This window comes from Mya arenaria, chromosome 3, assembly GCF_026914265.1.
Source record: "Mya arenaria isolate MELC-2E11 chromosome 3, ASM2691426v1".
Taxonomy (NCBI): domain Eukaryota; kingdom Metazoa; phylum Mollusca; class Bivalvia; order Myida; family Myidae; genus Mya; species Mya arenaria.
The window spans coordinates 63,040,579-63,061,529 of record NC_069124.1 but is presented as its reverse complement, the minus strand read 5'-3'; the positions used below and the strand labels follow the sequence as shown (position 1 = coordinate 63,061,529).

Below are 20,951 nucleotides of genomic sequence, written 5' to 3'. Positions count from 1 at the left end.
CGTAATATATAAATACCACGGGTTTATAGGTCCGTAAAATTAAACGGTGGGTATAAAAGACTGGCCGGATCGGACCAAATCCGGACCAACTGAAATCTCCGAACTGTTACGGAAATCGTTCGGAAGTTTACCTAATTTCCGGACCAAATTAAAATACTCATTGCTATGTTTCATATATATTTTATTTATTATTTAATATATTTTATTATGTCAGGTTACAATAATAATAATAATAATAATAATACTAATATAATAATAATAATAATAATAATAATAATAATAATAATAATAATAATAATAATTGTAAAATTATTAATAATTATAATAATAAAAAATAACAGCTTATTACATAGTATTTTTAAATAAATACATGATACATAAGTTAATTTAATCTTAGAAAATGATTCCGTGTGAACTATATACTCACATACATACATAAAAACGCACATACAGCCGTACAAACAGACACACACACATATAGACAGACATACATGCAGACGCACAAACAGACAGACGTACATACATACAGACAGACATTCATACAGACGTACAGACAGCCACACAGACAGTCAAAGAAATTTAAAGATCATTTGGGGGTTTTTTTAACAAAGAGCGTAATTTAAGGCCTTTTCTTATTGGCACATTGATCCTTTGCGGGTGTATGAGCCGATCCTTAGTCACGAGTGAGTTCCACGTCAATTGATACGTAAGAAATACGCTCAATTGCTGACTAAGGAGTCGGCTGTAGATATTGCACTCGATTCGGAATTCACTTGGACGTGTATTGGGGCACAGCAAAAATTGTCATCATCCAATTCTCTAAAACCTTCAAGTGCTAAGTTTGTTTGCAAACAGAAGTAATATATGGACTGTCCCTACAATTACATACTATATAGTTAGTTATAAACTAGAAATCGCCTGATAGTTGTTATATTTTTTCGTTCAATGCCTTGAAGTAGAATGTGTTGATATAATATGAACGTATATATTCGATATACATTATTAAGAAATATATAATCAGATCAGTAAATTATGCATCGAAATAACTCAAAAAACTGTAGAATTACGTGTAATAATGTTTTGTTCTATTATGTTCTTTATATTTGAATGTTTCAGTTTAGATCTAATAATTATAACTCTACATTAAAATTAATTAACCTTAGTCGGTTTGGAATGGCATGTCTCCACAGCGATGTAATCCGACATTAATCATGTTAATTGGTAAATATAATATGTATTCTTATTCGAATGATTAAAGTTATCCATGTTTCACGCTGCAAACCACCAAGGACTCGGCACTAGAACGTGCTAATTATTGTAAAAAAACAACAACAATTTTTAATGGTAGCCAGTTTGCTATTTATAATAAACGTAAACATACTAATAGTCTACATAAATGTATAAATCAAGCAGTTCTGTTTGGAAATTCTTATATTATTATAAACATCGTTTATGTCTTTCAAGTAATATTATATTTGAAAATCGCATCTCAAATATTCTCATTATTCAGTATATAGAGGATACCTGTTTGTTTCAGTGTAAGGTCGCAATATACTCCACCTCGTGAGCACCAAACTTTATGTTTCACGAGTGGCGTAGCTATGAGTGAAATAATCACTTTTGGTGTTCACGAGGTGAAATATATTGCTATCTTACACTGAAACAAACATTTTTTTTTTCTTTTTAGAAAAAGGTGCCAATTTGTATGCGCGCGTAGAGTCATTTCGGAAATGACGTCGTTGAAATGGGGTCCCAGCCCTGTGCGTGCTGACGTTTAATTTGAAACAGAGAGCGGGTTTAAATTGCAAAACAGTGAATATATTATCAATTTGAAACAGTGAAATATCTACTTTATTTCACTGATAAATCTCTTAAAACCACCGGAAAGGATATAATAAATGTTAATCTCACAATTTAATTTTGATACATATTTCTTTTCGATTCCTTCTTGTATGTTCTTAAAATTAACTTACATATATGTTTCTTTTTCGCTTGTACCATGTCATGCATCGTTGTGACCATACTGACTGAATGACTGATCTATATTCATATTTTTATTTTTTATTTTGTTATAAAACTATAATATGTTTACCACAATATACATTTCTGTCGTTCTATCTGTATCTGCATCTGTTTCTTTACGGTATAGGACATTTTCATGCTTTGCATACCGGGGTAACATTAGTCTATCTGTTATGAAATGTTCAATAGACAAGCAGACGGAAACCATCAAAGCACATGCATGTATATAATGACTATTTGTCTAAGAAACTATGCAAACATGTAGTATGCTAAACTAATAAACCGGTATTATTTCACCAACTATTGTATTGTGAACGACCGTGTCACCCATTGATTTTACATGATATAATGGCGGACTCCAGATCTGTCAACGGCCTGATCAATGTTTGTTCAGATCGATCATTTTACTGCAAATAAACAGCAATAGATACCTATCGATCGCTACCTTTGAAAATTATAGATTCCACTGGTCTCATGAAATTTTCAATAGATATTGCTCTGGAATTGAAAAAGTCCCACATTGTTAGCAGAAAGTCAATCAATAAATGGATCAGAGTTTCAACTTTTAAGAATTGTTGTTTTAGAATTTACAAGAGATTATAATGTAACTGTGGCCCAATAAATCAGCAATTCGGACCTGGCTGCTTCCAGGTAAATATGGTATTTGTTGCGTTTGAAGGTTTATGTGGCGTTGAAATGTGATGTTATTAACGGACTTATATTCGTTTAAAATACTAGGTAAGAAATATATGCAATTGATTTTATGAAGATCGTATGCATTTTAATCTGGAGCGACGTCTCCGGTTAAAAGACTATTTTAAATTTCAGGACAAAAATAGAAACAAACATTTGCTCTGGTATACACATTTTGTTCGTGAGGTTTATTTTCTTTATTTCTATGTCGTCTTTCACGTGAATTTTGTGATTACTGCTAATATTAAAAGAAAAACGTTCAAACGGCATAAATACGACGACACATACATATATATGATGATATATTATTGGTGTCCATTTCTTAAATACAGCGATATGCTTTAAGCTTCTTGACTGTCATGTATTTAAACAAAATCTGAATACGTAGGCAATTTCTACTCTTACGGCATAAATCTCTTTAAAAACGTTGGCGACTTATGTATATTTGCTTAGCTTTAATGAAATTTATTTTATAGTAAGTTTACCATTAGATAAAATGACAGAAACGTGTCCGGCAAGCTGTACACGTTCCTATGGGGAAACCGTGGCAGATATGAGCTAAAGAGCCGACATGTACACATATATGTGTAACGACTTTAATATTAGGGGAGTCATGGCCAGGTTGTTTACTTTCGTCCACTCTTACATCATGTCTTGGCATCATTCCCGCCCAAAGTAATTCAAAGTAATACATTTACCAATGTCACGAATATGTTTTGAGCTTTTGTATGATGATCCCTTTAATTGCCATGTATATTCTTATTTGAAAATAAGTTAAAAGAATGTACTCCTTTTTGCGTCCAAAATAAAACGCCCCATCGTTTTACTTGGAAACTTCAGGTCGATCATATTTTGTACGCACCATCTCGTAGACGTCAGAAAAATGATAAATAATGAAAATGAAAACTAATTTAACCGGAATTCGATACATAGCGGCACTTATACGGTCTCGGTATGGAGTAAGCTTTTATAGCGATGCGGTTCTAGAGTGTCCGCTTGCAGAGCGAGGGGTTGTGGGTTCGATTCCCACCAGAAACACAAATCAAATCTGTGCGGTTTGTCACACTAATAAAACAAAAAATGCTAAATGATATTAATGTATTATACATAATATGTTTTAGAAGTCAATGATATTTGGTTGCCATAGAAATCCCCATATTGCATACAATCATGTCAATTGTGTAATTGTGCAGTCCTGCACCAGAAAAAAGTACTTTTGTTAAATTGAAAATTGTTAAACTTCATGACTTCCCCAAGATACCATTAGTCAACTCAAAATCAAAGAGAGAGAAAACATGATTTCTAAAATAAAACACCAACTCAGGACATAAACTTAGAAGACACCAACTTAGGACATAAACTTAGAAGAACTGCAGGGTCAACTATAATGTATCCGTCTCTAAGTTCTTAACGACTCAGCATACTTACCTATATTTAGTGGTCTTTATAGAACTTGTAGTTGGAACTGAATACGTGTAGCTTATAAAAACGTGATTTTGTTTCAAATAAATTTAACCACCGAAGCCTTGGTAAGCAAGGAAAAAGAACAAGGCATACACGAGGATTATAAGTGTATTCCATGGCCGCTCGTGTATATAAGATATTAAACGTATATTGTTTTGCGAAAACGAGGTTTATCGAGTTCTCGCAGAACACCCTGCGCGAGGGTTGGGTTGAACGTTTTTTACACAAGCGGCCATGGTAGACGCTCTTTCTCACACATCAGTTAAACAAAATATAGTAAAAATGTATTTTAATTTATTTTTTACATACGGGTACATTTTTATTTTCGCCCATGGGCAAGATTTGGATTTCAAGCCTGACCAAATATTTGGATCTACTTATCTGGGGTGGGGTTGGAGAAAAAATAGCATCTGAGCCAGAACATGTTTGTGCAACCTTTTTGTAATCTTTTAAAATTGATGATATAAACACCGACATGGGCATAGAAAGGGTAAACGTGAAGATTCCTTACCTCAACAGTTCCGGATGAAAGTAAATACTGAGTTTCTGTTGTAAACAAGATTATTTACACACAAAAGTGTTTTTCTTACCTTTCTCAAATGTCTCCTAAGAATCAACACGTCGATATTTTGTACACTTTGTGACATGTATACACATAATAGCATCTCACATGACACTTAACGAGTATACATAAACAAGTCATACGTAAGAACAATTGGCTTTTCATTGCTAAAGTAACAATTTTATATCATTCTCTTTAAACGATATTGATAAGCCGAAAAATAAAAACGACATGGTTGTTTAATATAATGACATCATGCACTGCCCCTTACCTAAAGAGCAACAAAACACTCGAAAAAATAATACTTATCGAGTTATGTGTTAGCCATAAAATAAGTTGATGAGATTTTGTTTGTCCTTTGACAGAATAAGATGAAATTTACGAAGCAATTTCGTTCATGTTCCAAAATCAGCTGTGAATTAATGTGTGGGTATATATTATAAGTTGCGGGGTTAATAAGTTACCCGCTATAGTATATGCGGGGCAAAGGAAACCAAACGAATATAATTTCCTGCGCCCCGTATATCCCATATCGGGTCACCTACTAACCCCGTAACGTATATATCACGTCGACAACCTGTTTACATATATATACTTGTTTCATTTATTCACCGAAATATTCATCTGAATAAGAAAATAGACGCCACTTTGGTACGATATAAATTTGGTGACCCAATATGGAAAAATGTGGGGTCACCGCGTAACCATAAAATATCTTACTTCCTAGGTTATATTCCATCTTATCGTTCATATGTTTAATGCAAACGTGTATTCATTGTAATGTTAATATATACAATTACATTGTGCATGTATTTCTGTAACTTAAAAATAAGGGCCTTGTTTCACCGAGTTAAGTCGTATAAAATACGAGTTACTCATGTTACATAAGTGGGCCTGAGGGATTCAATCAAAGGTACTTGACTTGACTTGACTAAGCAGAGACTTTACAGCTGTCTGATTGGATATATTATATTATAACTTACTGATCGGGTCGGGAACCTCGGGAGTGTTTTATCTATTTATAGGTTTGCTGCATTTCGATCATGTAAAATTGCAATTTATCAATTATTTATACATCAGTATAAAAAAGCCAGAGGTCAAATGATCATTGTTCCGTTCAAATGACAACAATGAGTTGCCGTTGTCAAGCCTGCCTGGCGACTGATATACTTTCAGGTTGGAAAAATTGATCAGATCATGCCAATAACTTGATAATTCTAGGGTACCCCCGGACGCCTAGTGTTTGAATAGCTTTTATCTGTAACATGAATATAATTGACAGATTTTCGTATCGTTAAATAAAAATATCAATTTTCTCCTTTAAACATTCGTAATAAGAGAACACACGGCGAGATGATTTGCGCTTGAAGTGTGTTAGAAATCAAGCGTTCTTTAATAATGTATAATCGAAACATTTTCTATTTACAGAATACAATGTAAATAAGCCGAAGGTAGAACGACAATTCTGCTCACAAACAAGGAAAGAGCGGACAGTTTAAAAATCAAGCTTTTTGTGAGTGTTACTTCATTATACTATACAACCATACCCAACCCGGCAGACACCATGGTTTCGGTGGAAGATGGGGATGAAAAGAAACAGGATGGCTGCTGTAAGGTCTTTTGGAAGTTCATGTTTAGTCATATCGGCCTTTGCGCCATGGTCGTGCTTTACAGCGTGGCTGGAGGTTTCATATTCGAGCACCTGGAGAGAGAGAATGAGAAGGCGGTGTGTACCGAGAGCCTGGACGAGTATGTACCCATGCAAGACAAGACACTGGAGAACTTGAAGAAAGTAATCCTGGAGAACAACCTGAACACGGACGCCATGATGATCCAGATGAAGTCTATCCTACAGACGTTCCGGAACAACTCGCTGGCGATAGGGTACGACGGGCGGAATTGTGACGGCTATGGAGAACCCAACGGACCGACGTATGAGTGGTCGTGGGCGGGGGCCCTCATGTTCTCTGTCACCGTCATAACAACCATAGGTAATGCGGTGTATGTTGTTATCTTGTGTGTTTCTAGTGTGTTTCTTGTTGATTTTTCTGTTTTGCTTCAATTTCGATCTTCATGAAGGGATAAAAAAGATCAGAGAATGTTATGGGCTGCTTGGATTGTTCAAGTATGTTCAATTACATTATATAGCATATTTGACTTTTAAAAAGTTAAAATATTCTGAGCACTGCTAAATGTTTCTTGTAAGAAAGAGAGTTTTATTACAAATATCCATGACTATTCAATACATGATTAACGGACAGTGCAATTCTCCTAAGATAGTTTTAAATCGTTTACGAAGGAAAGCAGTACATTGTGTTTTTGCTATATAGATATGACACTATACATTTGATATCAAATACATTTCATTTTAAGACATCATATAAATTTACATGATTATGAGTCAATGTTTAAAACAACAAGTTAGAAACGTTTCCTATGTCAAGATATGTGGTATTTTATGGATCAAGAATGTTTTAGTTACGTGGAGGCTTATATTTTGATTGGAATTCAGGTTACATAAAACAATATTACAGTACATGTATTTAATCAAGCATTGACATACCTCTATCATTTTAAGTGCACCTCTATCATTTCAAGTGCATCCGTTTACAAGAGACACGACGTTCGGTCTATAATCGTGACTTTTGTAATCAATTATTGGGAGCAAGCAAAGGAAACACTTGTATCAGAATTTGTTGGATTTTAAAGTATGTTTAGTTATATGAATTGCAGGATCTGACGAAAAACCAGCATCATTTGATTAAAACTTACATGTAATACACAATTATATATTTCAGTTTAAATCATGCTTGCAATGCAAAGTTGTTATATTTTGCGGTCTAAAATGATCAAACGGAAAATTCTGACAAAAAGATAAACCCTTATTTTCTTCGGCTCTCGTCTGTAATTCACCATACATTGATAATTCAATCAATGTAAAGGTATGATTGTATGACTGTCGACATATCGGAATGTGCATGTAAACATCAGTTATTTACATGTATATGGTTTTAATCTTATGTATTGCATTCCACTTTGTCATCATCGATATATTTGCAATCAATTTTCAAGAAAGAATAGCTCAATGTATAGATCGAGTTCTCAGTACATGCGTTCTAACAAAAAGAGGTCATGTTCGAAACCTGCGTCCAATACAAAAAAAACTGTTTATAATTTTCCTTTGTCTCTGCAATGAACCAATGCTTGAAATAGCTTGGGTAACAAATAATCACAATTTTACATGTACCAAAATGATGTGCCATTTACAAAAGCTTTCATTTACACCCCAAAAGAAGACTTCGGAAGGGTGTTACCCGGTCTTAGTATACTAAAGAGAGTTCAAATACTTTTTCCTGACAGTTTTCTCAATATTTAAGTGATTTATCAACCACAAGACACCGGGGTGATATATGAGTGTCTATACTATTTTTAACTGTTTTACAGCAAGACAAAGTGTTGTTGTTTTTATAATTGCAGCATATACCTTTAACAAATAGCATCCGTTTTCGTGTTATATAACTGGCCCTTTTATGTACATTATACGTTTATCTGTTTACCAGGCTATGGTCACATTGCACCAAAAACCTTCTGGGGGAGACTCGTGTGTATCGCCTACTCGCTGCTGGGAATTCCTCTCATGCTCCTCTGCCTCGCCAACATCGGTGACGTCCTCGCCGACATCTTCCGCTTCGTCTACTCCAAAATCTGCTGCTGTGGCTGCTGCAGGAAGAAACAGAAGGACAAAGTCGTCTCAGTATGTAATTTCATTATATCAGTTGCTAACAACTTCTTTTGACACGATTCAGTAGAAGCTTTCGCTTAATACATTTTATGTTGTACGGTAAAGATTGAAAATGCATGAGAATATGATCCGGACGGGAAACAAATGATTTGAAATAAATCTTGCAAAGTTTATATGTTGGAATGAATACGTAGAAAACGCATGTGTATGCACCTATTAGTGCGCGTATCCTTTGTCACCGACGTCATGATTGGTAGTAATTTTAGCTCAATGCTTAAGTCATACTTATTTCTCTAAAATAGCGCTCTTTAAAGACTTATTATGTACAGTTGTATAATATATGTTGTAAAACTTCTTTATTCTCTTCCTTTCTACTAAAATATATCAATTTAGTTGTAAGAAAATTAATTACAAGTGGCGTATTCTTGCGCGTGATCTATCTGTGCACGGCCATATTCACTTTCATTTGTCTGTCCAAGAAATATATGTATTATCGCGTAGAATATTGGTCGGATCTATCTCATTAAACTCATAATTCCCGTGTTCGCTTCACGGCGCTTTGCTGTGTTTGTGGTTCGCAATTTGAGGTAATGAAGCGAACGTCACGCACTGATATAATGCCACTGGAATAACACTGTCGTTATATATGATAATCACCGTGAACGATCATTAGCGGGGTGTACCATAGGTCCATTGGCCACTAAGCCTCCTCAACTTTACATTTGGTACCTAGAAGAAGGTATACAAATTCATTCGGTTCACTTTCTAATACAAACTGGTATTGGTACATTTACGAAATAGAGGTACACATGTAACGAGAACCTCGGCAGAAGTTTACAATGGGTCAGCATTTTCACGCAACTGTAATACGCGACATAAAACTTGGTGCTCCTATGTTTGCTTATAATACGCCCAGAATAGTTTATACTTGTGTCTGCTAATCTTGTCTGTAGGAGACTGCTCTTTGTGCATAAATGTAAACTGAACGCCAAATATTTGCATTGCACAGCAATTCATTTAAAATACAACCCGCTTAGCACGTATGCTCAGGAAAATTTAAGACCATCGACCGTACTGATTTCATCAATTTTCAAATATTACAATAAGGGACAAACGCTGGAGAACAACGAGTGTACTTAGAAATTATAGTTTATCAAATGGGATGACATCATTTTCGTCGTTGTTTTTTCCTTCAAGTTGTTCGTTCATTCATTTCAACAAATCAGCATGACCTTGCGTTTATGAAATCACTCCATGGTAAATTGCCGGTTTAGTCACGTTCTTTAAAGGGCCCTGGTACAAATAAAGTACCCGGTACCGGATAAATACAATAATACCAACTAATGTTTTGTCCTTTTTATGTATTGTACGTATTCCAGGTCGCCTGCTGCTTCTTAGTGAATAAATTATTTCTTCTCCATGAGCCATTATATGTCGTGTTGATTTTACGGCATTAAATGTAAATACGGGTACCCGCGGGTAATTGATGAGCGGGTACCAAGGTCCATTATTTCTACTCCTCCCTGACCTATTCATGACACACTATCTGGGTCATTCTGGGCGGAGTTGATTTTTAGTAAGCATACTGTCATTCAAAACGCTAAGCTGGTCAAAGGTTTGCAATATGTTTTTACCAGTAAAAACGGGAAGCTGAAGTGCCGCTTCAAACTAAATTAATATTGCAAATAAGGACACAAGGCTAAAAGTCCTATAGACACTCAACCGTGCCATCAAATAAAACCTCACAAAACATACTTAGATTATGTAAATATTAAGACATCGTTGTGATTAATAATTGTCTTTGTCGTATTGGAACGGTCATCCTTCAAAAGCATCTCCATTAATTCTGAATTCCTTCAGATCAAGCCAACGAGTGAGGAGCCTGACAGTGCGTGGAACGACAAGACTAAGATCATACCCAACAACAAGGCGCCCATGGGCACAGAGTTCTCCAAAATACAGGTACAACTCGATTCAATCTGTATCGCCCAAACAACTACCTCGAGCAGTTTTAACATTCAAAGTGTTTAGTTAGTCATTTGCGAGCGTTATTTCAAGCTAATTTATAATTGGTCGGTTGAAGAACCCATGCAAATAGGTCATGTATGGACGCTTTTCGGTGGTGTAAGTTCCCCTCTACGGTAGTTAGATCAACGGTATCCCTAAAAGTATCAAGCAAAATCGCCGATGGCGGCAGTTGCTTTCCTTGATGATCAACGGGCTATTGTGGGATGTTGCACTCGATTTGAAGTATATTTGGTAGATTGGTATGAAGTTAAGGTCACGAGCATTCAATGTTTCAAAACGTTGAAACTCTAATGTGTAAACTGTTAAACTCCATTTTTAGAATCAAAGTTCAATGTCCATTTCAAAGAACTTAAACTATACGAACATGTCAATACCAGCATGTTAGAAACAATTGCATAACATTTATCAATGTTAACAATAACAGAATAAATATGTATTCCCATTACGTTTATTTGCCCTAAATGTTATCAATAGAGGACGGCTGAATGTTGCTTTTATTTGTTAGATACTAAGTGTCCCATTGTGGAGGCTGTTTATTTTTCAAAGACTAACGACCTAATGAGTTAAATGTTTAAAAGTAAATGATAACATATTTACATGATTTGATTTACTGGATTGTAAACGCAAAAACCTTTCATTTGCAGGACGACTCAACTCGACCAAAGATCAAGACCGTGGACATTAAAACACTCAATAAAACCGATCTCGCCAACAGGTACATAGCTGAGTACATGGTCACAAAAGTTTTTGTTTTGAATGAATAACGACAACCACTATTACAGTCATGTTCAGGTCCACATTTAATCATCTACAGAAGTTCTTACAACTAAAAACCAATTTAGCAGATTAAAAAACTGTCAAATTTCCTTAATGTACCGAAAATAACTGCAAAATTTCCACTTAGGTCACACCAAACTGATTTCTAGGTCATCGGTTTTCCCCGTATGATTTGTTTTCATAATTTGCCTCCCGCCCGCATCATAAAAAAATATGTCAAAGTTAATTTTTCGAAACGGGAATTATCCGTCGTATCGAACATAAATCGCCGATCTTTCTTACAATTATTAATGTTTTGTTGCCTGTAATCGATTAGCCGTAAACTATTGTTCTCTTTTAAAAAACTACTGAAAGAAATGCATTAAAACTGCAATCTCACAGATTTGCAGATTTAACTCTTTTAATTTTTTTCCCTCAGAATCAGCTGATCGTTGTTTCTCTTCAGTCATATAAGAAAACTCACAAACGATCTTGGTTCTCAATTTTTTGGAAAACTGCCGACACTTTCAATTTTCTTTAAGCGTAAATAACGCGTTTAGCCATAATACATAAATTTCCGAACGTAAATGTGGGGATATGCGATCTGATATTTTGTCAGCAGTGGTTTCCAGACATTTTCGTAAAAATGCTCAATCCAAGACATAGATACAATATCAAGAACGAAGTAAACACGTTTAACTTAACATCTGAAGTGATGCTTAGCTCAAAACATTTCAGTGACTTATAATGTGCAGATCATTCAAGTTCATAAATGAAAAGATACATGACTTTTCCAGGTGCCTCTTGATTTTCATGATTCAAAATTTTGTGATTTTATTTAAAAATAAGTGGATTTTAGACTAAAATACTGAAATTTCAGATGATTTTGTTTCTGAAGTTGTTTTTTTGGTTTAACTAATATCCAGATTTTGAAAGGCAGATTTCCTGGAAATGCGTCTCAAAAAAATTAGCATGCATGGAAGTGTTTCATTCACTTTATTATAAGAAAATAGTAATACATTTGGATGATGATAAGAAATGGGCATACATTGTCAATTTGTTACTTTGAGCACAGCAAATCAGCGTTTCATTACACTTTTGTTTACATTAAGCAGGGAATCAGTTTTTATTCAGAAATAAAGTTTTGGCATTGTAAAGACATTTCTAAACGAAGTTCATTTTGCATTTGTACCATGATTAGGTACAACAATATACTTTTATTACTAGATCGCTTGTCACCAGCCCCAATTTAGTAGGAAAACGAAAAATAAAAAAACACAATATATTTCGCTGGCTCGCTTAATTTTTCATCAATTTGGTGTGGCCTTAGTCTTTAATTGGATTTGATAAGTGAGTTTTGTGCACTGATTATAGAGGCATCCGCTTGGCATTGCGCATTGTTCACTAAGAACGTCTGAATTCTAAACTATTACTCGCCTCACGGTCTGCCTACTTAATTGTTAAAAAGACTAAGATTAGCAATAACCTAAAATACCAAACATAAACATTAAGTGCTGCATGCAAGACCAACAATAAGCACTCACTTTTACATCAATAAACAAAAACTATTACAACGAAGACCAACAATAAACACAAACTTTTATAGAAGACCAACAATAGGCACAAACTGTTGTATAGAAGACCAACAATAAGTATTACTTTTACATACAAGACCAACAACAAACAAAAACTATAACAACGAAGACCAACAATAAACACAAACTGTTGTACAGAAGACCAACAATAAGCACAAACTGTTGTATAGAAGACCAACAATAAGTATTACTTTTACATACAAGACCAACAACAAACAAAAACTATAACAACGAAGACCAACAATAAACACAAACTGTTGTAATTAAGACCAACAATAAACACAAACTGTTGTATAGAAGACCAACAATAAGCACAAACTGTTGTATAGAAAACCAACAATAAGCACACACTGTTGTATAGAAGACCAACAATAAACACAAACTGTTGTATAGAAGACCAACAATAAGCACAAACTGTTGTATAGAAGACCAACAATAAACACAAACTGTTGTATAAAAGACCAACAATAAACACAAACTGTTGTATAGAAGACCAACAATAAGCACAAACTGTTGTATAGAAGACCAACAATAAGCACACACTGTTGTATAGAAGACCAACAATAAACACAAACTGTTGTATAGAAGACCAACAATAAACACAAACTGTTGTATAGAAGACCAACAATAAACACAAACTGTTGTATTGAAGACCAACAATCAGCACAAACTGTTGTAAAGAAGACTAACAATAAACACAAACTGTTGTATAGAAGACCAACAATAAGCACAAACTGTTGTATAGAAGACCAACAATAAGCACAAACTGTTGTATAGAAGACCAACAATAAACACACACTGTTGTATAGAAGACCAACAATAAGCACAAACTGTTGTATAGAAGACCAACAATAAGCACAAACTGTTGTATAGAAGACCAACAATAAGTATTACTTTTACATACAAGACCAACAACAAACAAAAACTTTAACAACGAAGACCAACAATAAACACAAACTGTTGTATAGAAGACCAACAATAAACACAAACTGTTGTATAGAAGACCAACAATAAGCACAAACTGTTGTATAGAAGACCAACAATAAGCACACACTGTTGTATAGAAGACCAACAATAAGTATTACTTTTACATACAAGACCAACAACAAACAAAAACTATAACAACGAAGACCAACAATAAACACAAACTGTTGTATAGAAGACCAACAATAAGCACAAACTGTTGTATAGAAGACCAACAATAAGTATTACTTTTACATACAAGACCAACAACAAACAAAAACTATAACAACGAAGACCAACAATAAACACAAACTGTTGTATAAAAGACCAACAATAAACACAAACTGTTGTATAGAAGACCAACAATAAGCACACACTGTTGTATAGAAGACCAACAATAAGCACACACTGTTGTATAGAAGACCAACAATAAACACAAACTGTTGTAAAGAAGACCAACAATAAGCACAAACTGTTGTATAGAAGACCAACAATAAACACAAACTGTTGTATAGAAGACCAACAATCAGCACAAACTGTTGTAAAGAAGACCAACAATAAACACAAACTGTTGTATAGAAGACCAACAATAAGCACAAACTGTTGTATAGAAGACCAACAATAAACACAAACTGTTGTATAGAAGACCAACAATAAACACACACTGTTGTATAGAAGACCAACAATAAGCACAAACTGTTGTATAGAAGACCAACAATAAACACAAACTGTTGTATAGAAGACCAACAATAAGCACACACTGTTGTATAGAAGACCAACAATAAACACAAACTGTTGTATAGAAGACCAACAATAAGCACAAACTGTTGTATAGAAGACCAACAATAAACACAAACTGTTGTATAGAAGACCAACAATCAGCACAAACTGTTGTAAAGAAGACCAACAATAAACACAAACTGTTGTAAAGAAGACCAACAATAAGCACAAACTGTTGTATAGAAGACCAACAATAAGCACAAACTGTTGTATAGAAGACCAACAATAAGCACACACTGTTGTATAGAAGACCAACAATAAGCACAAACTGTTGTATAGAAGACCAACAATAAACACAAACTGTTGTATAGAAGACCAACAATAAGCACAAACTGTTGTATAGAAGACCAACAATAAGTATTACTTTTACATACAAGACCAACAACAAACAAAAACTTTAACAACGAAGACCAACAATAAACACAAACTGTTGTATAGAAGACCAACAATAAACACAAACTGTTGTATAGAAGACCAACAATAAGCACAAACTGTTGTATAGAAGACCAACAATAAGCACACACTGTTGTATAGAAGACCAACAATAAGTATTACTTTTACATAAAAGACCAACAATAAACAAAAACTATTACAACGAAGACCAATAATAAACACAAACCGTTTTATAGAAGACCATCAATAAGCACTCACTTTTACATACAACACCAACAATAAACAACAACTATTACAAAGAAGACTAACAATAAACACAATCTGTTTTGTATAATACCAACAATAAGCATTACTTTTACATACATGACCAACAATAAAAAACTATTACAACGACGATCAACAATTAACACAAACTGTTTTATTGAAGACAATCAATAAGCACTCACTTTTACATACAAGACCAACAATAAACAAAAACTATTACAACGCAGACCAACAATAAACACAAACAGTTTTCTAGAAGACCAACAATAAGTAATACTTTTGCATACAAGACCAACAATAAGCACTCACTTTTACATACAAGACCAACAATAAGCACTCACTTTTACATACAAGACCAACAATAAGCACTCACTTTTAAAGACAAGACCAACAATAAGCACTCACTTTTAAAGACAAGACCAACAATAAGCACTCACTTTTACATACAAGACCAACAATAAGCACTCACTTTTACATACAAGACCAACAATTAGCACTCACTTTTACATACAAGACCACCAATAAACAAAACTATTACAACGAAGACTAACAATAAACACACAGTTTTCTAGAAGACCAACAATAAGTATTAATTTTACATACAAGACCAACAATAAGCACTCACTTTTACATACAAGACCAACAATAAGCACTCACTTTTACATACAAGACCAACAATAAGCACTCACTTTTACATACAAGACCAACAATAAGCACTCACTTTTACATACAAGACCAACAATAAGCACTCACTTTTAAAGACAAGACCAACAATAAGCACTCACTTTTAAAGACAAGACCAACAATAAGCACTCACTTTTACAAACAAGACCAACAACAAACAAAAACTATTACACGAAGACCAACAATAAACACAAACTGTTTTATAGAAGACCAACAATAAGCACAAACTGTTGTATAGAAGACCAACAATAAGTATTTCTTTTACCTACAAGACCAACAGCAAACAAAAAACTATTGCAACGAAAACCAACAATTGACACAAACTGTTTTATAGAAGACCAACAATTAACACAAACTGTTTTATAGAAGACCAACAATAAGCATCACTTTTACAAACAAGACCAACAACAAACAAAAACTATTGCAACGAAAACCAGCAATAAACACAAACTGTTTTATAGAAGAAAGACTTGCTTTTACATAATTATACCAATAATAAACACTTACTGTTACATGTGTTCAAAAATTAACACTAATAATTACCTAGAAGACCAACAATAAACACTAAATATTACATAGAATACCAAAAATAAACACTAACAATTACATAGAAGTCCAACAATAAACGCTTACTGTTACATAGAGGCCAACAATAAACACTAACACTTGGTTGTCCGGCTAGGGCAGTGATTAGGGCACTCGCTTCTCACTTAGGCAACCAGGGTTTGAAGACTACCTGTTACATAGAATACCAGCAATAAACACTAACTACTACCTGAAAAACCAACAATCAACATAAAATATTACATAGAAGGCCAACACCGAACACTAACTATTAAATAGAAGACCATCAATTAACACTCACTATTACATAGAAAGCCAACAATACACGCTAACTATTTCATAGAGGACCAACAATAAACACTAACTGACATTATTGGGATTGTGTTATAGGTGTATACCTCTCACCCAAGGGGTTGTGGGTTCGATCCCAGCAGCGGGTACTTTATCGTGGCCCCATACAAAGGACACAGTAGTGGTTTCTGCCCAGTAAACGACTTGAGATTAAGCTTTAAACTTATGTCACAATCGAGCTAAAATAAATTAATATACATGTTAACTAACAGTATACACTTATTGTTACGTAGAATACAAACAAGAAAAAACACTACCAATTTTATAAAATACGCGTCGAATTTATAATCGTTCTTTTGTGATATAATACAAATATGGGTTCTTGCTGATTAATTATACATGGACCACGTACTTGTAGTCTGGGTCCACTAAAATATCAATATGGTTTACGCTAATTCATTGTTAAACATAAAACAGTTGTGTAAGACTGATCGATAGAATAAATTTACACTCGAAAAGTAAGAGGTATTCATTTGTGTCTCTTTCCAGGCAGTCTTTTGCAAACATTATTGAATTTGCTTGCATTATATTAAAATATAAAACAAAATATATAATCAAAAGAAGCATATGGGGTCATGTCATAACGTCCAAAGGCTTATTTGTCCAAGTGAATGCGATTTTAATAAAATACTCAAATACACTGGTACAACTGCCTTTTGCATTCTTGTACAACTTCAAACAAAAGAAACCTCAGTAATGAGTAAGTTAACAAGTTTAAGTTTTGTAGCCGGACATTGGAAAACTAATATGCCTGCATCATAATATTCAGCAAACGATCTGCATTATTGCCTTGTCCTATTTCTGCAAATGTTATTAAGTGGAAATATTATACTTTATGACTAAGTGCGCTATAATTAAATCAAATGCACGTTACGCATGGATTTGTCAATTGTAGGAATATGGCGATTCGAAATCAGCCAATGATCGTCGACGACGACAGCGATGACGAGGATGACGATTTTGATGAGAAAAAGGTCACCGTTCCGCTAACTGTAACCTTGGTCGTCATATTTGGTACGAAATAACTTCTGCGCACTTGTATCGGTGATGTTTGTTGTAGGAAACTCAAATAATAGGAAAATATAGAGATAATCAAGTCAACGTGTTTAAACAAAAATACGCAGCCATATACATGGAAGTAACTTATTTGAATCATTTTGTTATTTCCTTTTTGTTATATTTTGGACAGCAGTTGCAGGTGGCATTTTGAGCTTTTGATAAGGTATCCACAGGATAAGATAACTTTTGGCCAGATGGATATTCGACGTTTTGTTCTTATTCTTTTTGATGACACTTGTTCAAAATTAACCAAGCCTGAGAAACAACCTGGTTTATAAAATGGATGCGTTGTAGAATCGTTGAGTCTTACAACAAACCAACAACGTCAACCATTTTTAACTTACTAAATAATCTGTTTTTCTACCTGCCATACCACAGGCTATATTATGGGCGGGGCACTGCTGTTCGGTCTATGGGAGGGCTGGGACCTGCTGCAATCCGCCTACTTCTGTTTCGTCACGCTGTCAACCATCGGCTTCGGGGATGTCGTGCCCGGCACCGACTTTGACAACCCACAGGCGACCGCGCAGTTGATCCTCGGTGCCATCTATGTTCTCTTCGGTAGGTTCAGTACTTACTTTTTATTGCATACATGTGTATAGATAGGCTCAAATTACATTAAGCTCAGTTATTGTAAAATATACGAATAAGTTAAATTTTAAGCTTTGCATTTTATTTAAGTATTAATCGAGTTGCATTGCTCTATTCATTAACTGTGTTTGAAGGTATGGCGATTTTGTCGATGTGCTTCGCGTTGATGCAGGATGAAATCATATCCAAATGCACGTGGATTGGACAGAAACTCGGGATTGTGGACAAGGAACAGGACGACGATTAAGGGGATATTGTGAGGAGGGACATATAAGGAATACGTTAAAAATATTTCGGCTGAAAAACACACTTTTTAAAGTCTTGATTTTGATATTCGACACCAAATTTGCATTTGTTTAAAATGCGATTGAAATGCGAGTTAAGTTGTTTCGAACTGTGAAAGTTATCCAATAGAATATGTTTTCGGAGTTTCACCTGATCGAATGTAAATAAGATTTTTGTAAATATACAAAGATTCGTTTCTATACTTATATTTTTATTCCGTGTATTTTATTATGTCTGTGTTGTACAAAAGTTTTTAATTGTGTTTAGTGTTTACGCTCATGTTTCCGCCAGTGGGATCGCCGGACAAAATCTGATTTAATGGTTAACCAAGCTTCCGACGACAGTTACAGTCTAAGTTCCATTTAATCACTATTACTGGAATAATTAAGCGTTTGTTCGGCGGTTCGCACATGCGCGCTGGCTAGTCTAGAGACAATTCGCGCCGAACTCTGATAGTCATTATTTATTGTTTGTCTTCTACGATAAAGTCGGCGCAAGCTGTGTCAGACATTCCGACCGTTTGGTGTAGAATACAAACTTTCAGCTATAACTATTACCTAAAGCTTTGTAAACAACGTATGTCTGTTATTGATAAATTTTGTTATCACTTTACATATTCACTTTATTTAGGATATGTTTTTTAAACAGATTGGCTACTTGTTTCATGAACCCATGGTATCAGTTTTGTTTCAGATTTAAAGACGACAAACATATCCCTTCGATGATTTTGTTCTGGACTTATATCATAAAAATATTTTGTTCGGATGTATATAGACATAGTTCTAAAACACTTTTACAAGAAAATGTAATGTATACAGAACACATTTTAATGCAGATGTTTCAAACGTTCGGTTTGAAGTATATGATTAAAATAATAGTTGTTTGAATTGGAAATATTAACAAGTTATTTCATTTTGTCAACGAGTTTTGCACTTTCTTGGCTTCTGCTGTCTTTTGCAACGACTTCTCATTAAATACAACAAAAAAAAACACAAGAAATATCAATTGAACCAAATGTGACGTCAATTAAGAAAGATTTGAATGAAGTTCTTCTAGAAAATGTCAATAATGGAAAACTAAGGATAACATAAACACGATTCTTTATGAAAGAAACCAAGTGCCTTGTTCGATCAGAAACGAACGAAGTCGTTAATACTGACATCAGTCCTAAGGAACACAAGAAAGGCATTTTCTTAAAAACAAGTTTATTTACGGTGACTGATTTTATTTAATATCTGATTAATATATTTTATGATAAAGATATACATGCACTTCAAATCCGATGTATAGATTTTATAAATAAACTGACTTATATCTGATCTGGGTTTTCACAAAATAACATCATTGCTTTGTTAAAGTGAGGAGGGCTGTGATACTTTATCGTTTATTAAATTTAGAAGTTGATTTACTGTGTTATTCATACTCCTGAAAAGGGAAAAAAACTGTTCTTACAAGCCTGGACGCTGACTTAGGTAACAGGCCGTCAGCGAACTGAATTTGGTGATTGCACTTTTTTGTACGGTAATTACAATAGCGGATTTACTCCATAAGTGTAGCTCCATATCATATAGAGCAGATTTGACGGTGAATTCAGACACTTATTTTCCTTGGTACAGTCGTATCATAGATTGCCCTGCCGTCTGCACATGCACATAATTGATACGGTATGACAAGATATTTGAAAAGAACGTGAGCATAAAATGTGTTTTTTCGTAAACCCTGAGGAAGTCGTCAACCGTCGAAAGTTGTTTTTGCATATTCATGTTCATTTAGGACAGACAACACCATTTACTATATGCGTGTTTCTTCTATCATTGATACACCAGTCAATTGTAACCATGCTCCCACCCCCTCCCCGGTCCAGGGGTATACCGGAAATAGCTTGGGAAATGGCCGTGTTTTACATTCGAGGTGGCACTTTGTTGATTGAACAACGATTATACTATGTAACTCTCGCTGAAATCCGGAGCACCCGGGGAAACCCCACTTGCCTGGCTTGGTGGCCTCCAACGAATCCCACATGCGCCGAGGCTGGAAATCGAAATCTGGTCGCCTTTGTGAGAATCAAGTGGGCTTAACAAACTAGTGATTATATAGGAAATGTATTTGCTGGTGTTTAACTTTGATGGTATACTTAAACATACAGGATGTCAGC

The 20,951-nt window shown here is 34.6% G+C and overlaps 1 protein-coding gene across 2 annotated transcripts; it reads left to right on the top strand.

Moving 5' to 3' along the window:
* The first annotated feature begins 2,538 nt into the window (after positions 1-2,538).
* On the top strand, positions 2,539-20,200 carry LOC128228591 (TWiK family of potassium channels protein 7-like). Of its 2 annotated transcripts, none has more exons than XM_052939991.1 (8): positions 2,539-2,673; positions 6,170-6,732; positions 8,302-8,495; positions 10,344-10,445; positions 11,156-11,226; positions 17,757-17,875; positions 18,299-18,481; positions 18,646-20,200. In XM_052939991.1, exons 2-8 carry the CDS (start codon positions 6,306-6,308, stop codon positions 18,756-18,758), a joined length of 1,209 nt encoding a protein of 402 aa, XP_052795951.1. In that variant the 5' UTR covers positions 2,539-2,673; positions 6,170-6,305; the 3' UTR covers positions 18,759-20,200. The 2 variants fall into 2 exon arrangements, with proteins under 2 accessions (XP_052795951.1, XP_052795952.1); XM_052939992.1 differs by having other exon boundaries at positions 2,639-2,760.
* Positions 20,201-20,951: the final 751 nt, after the last annotated feature.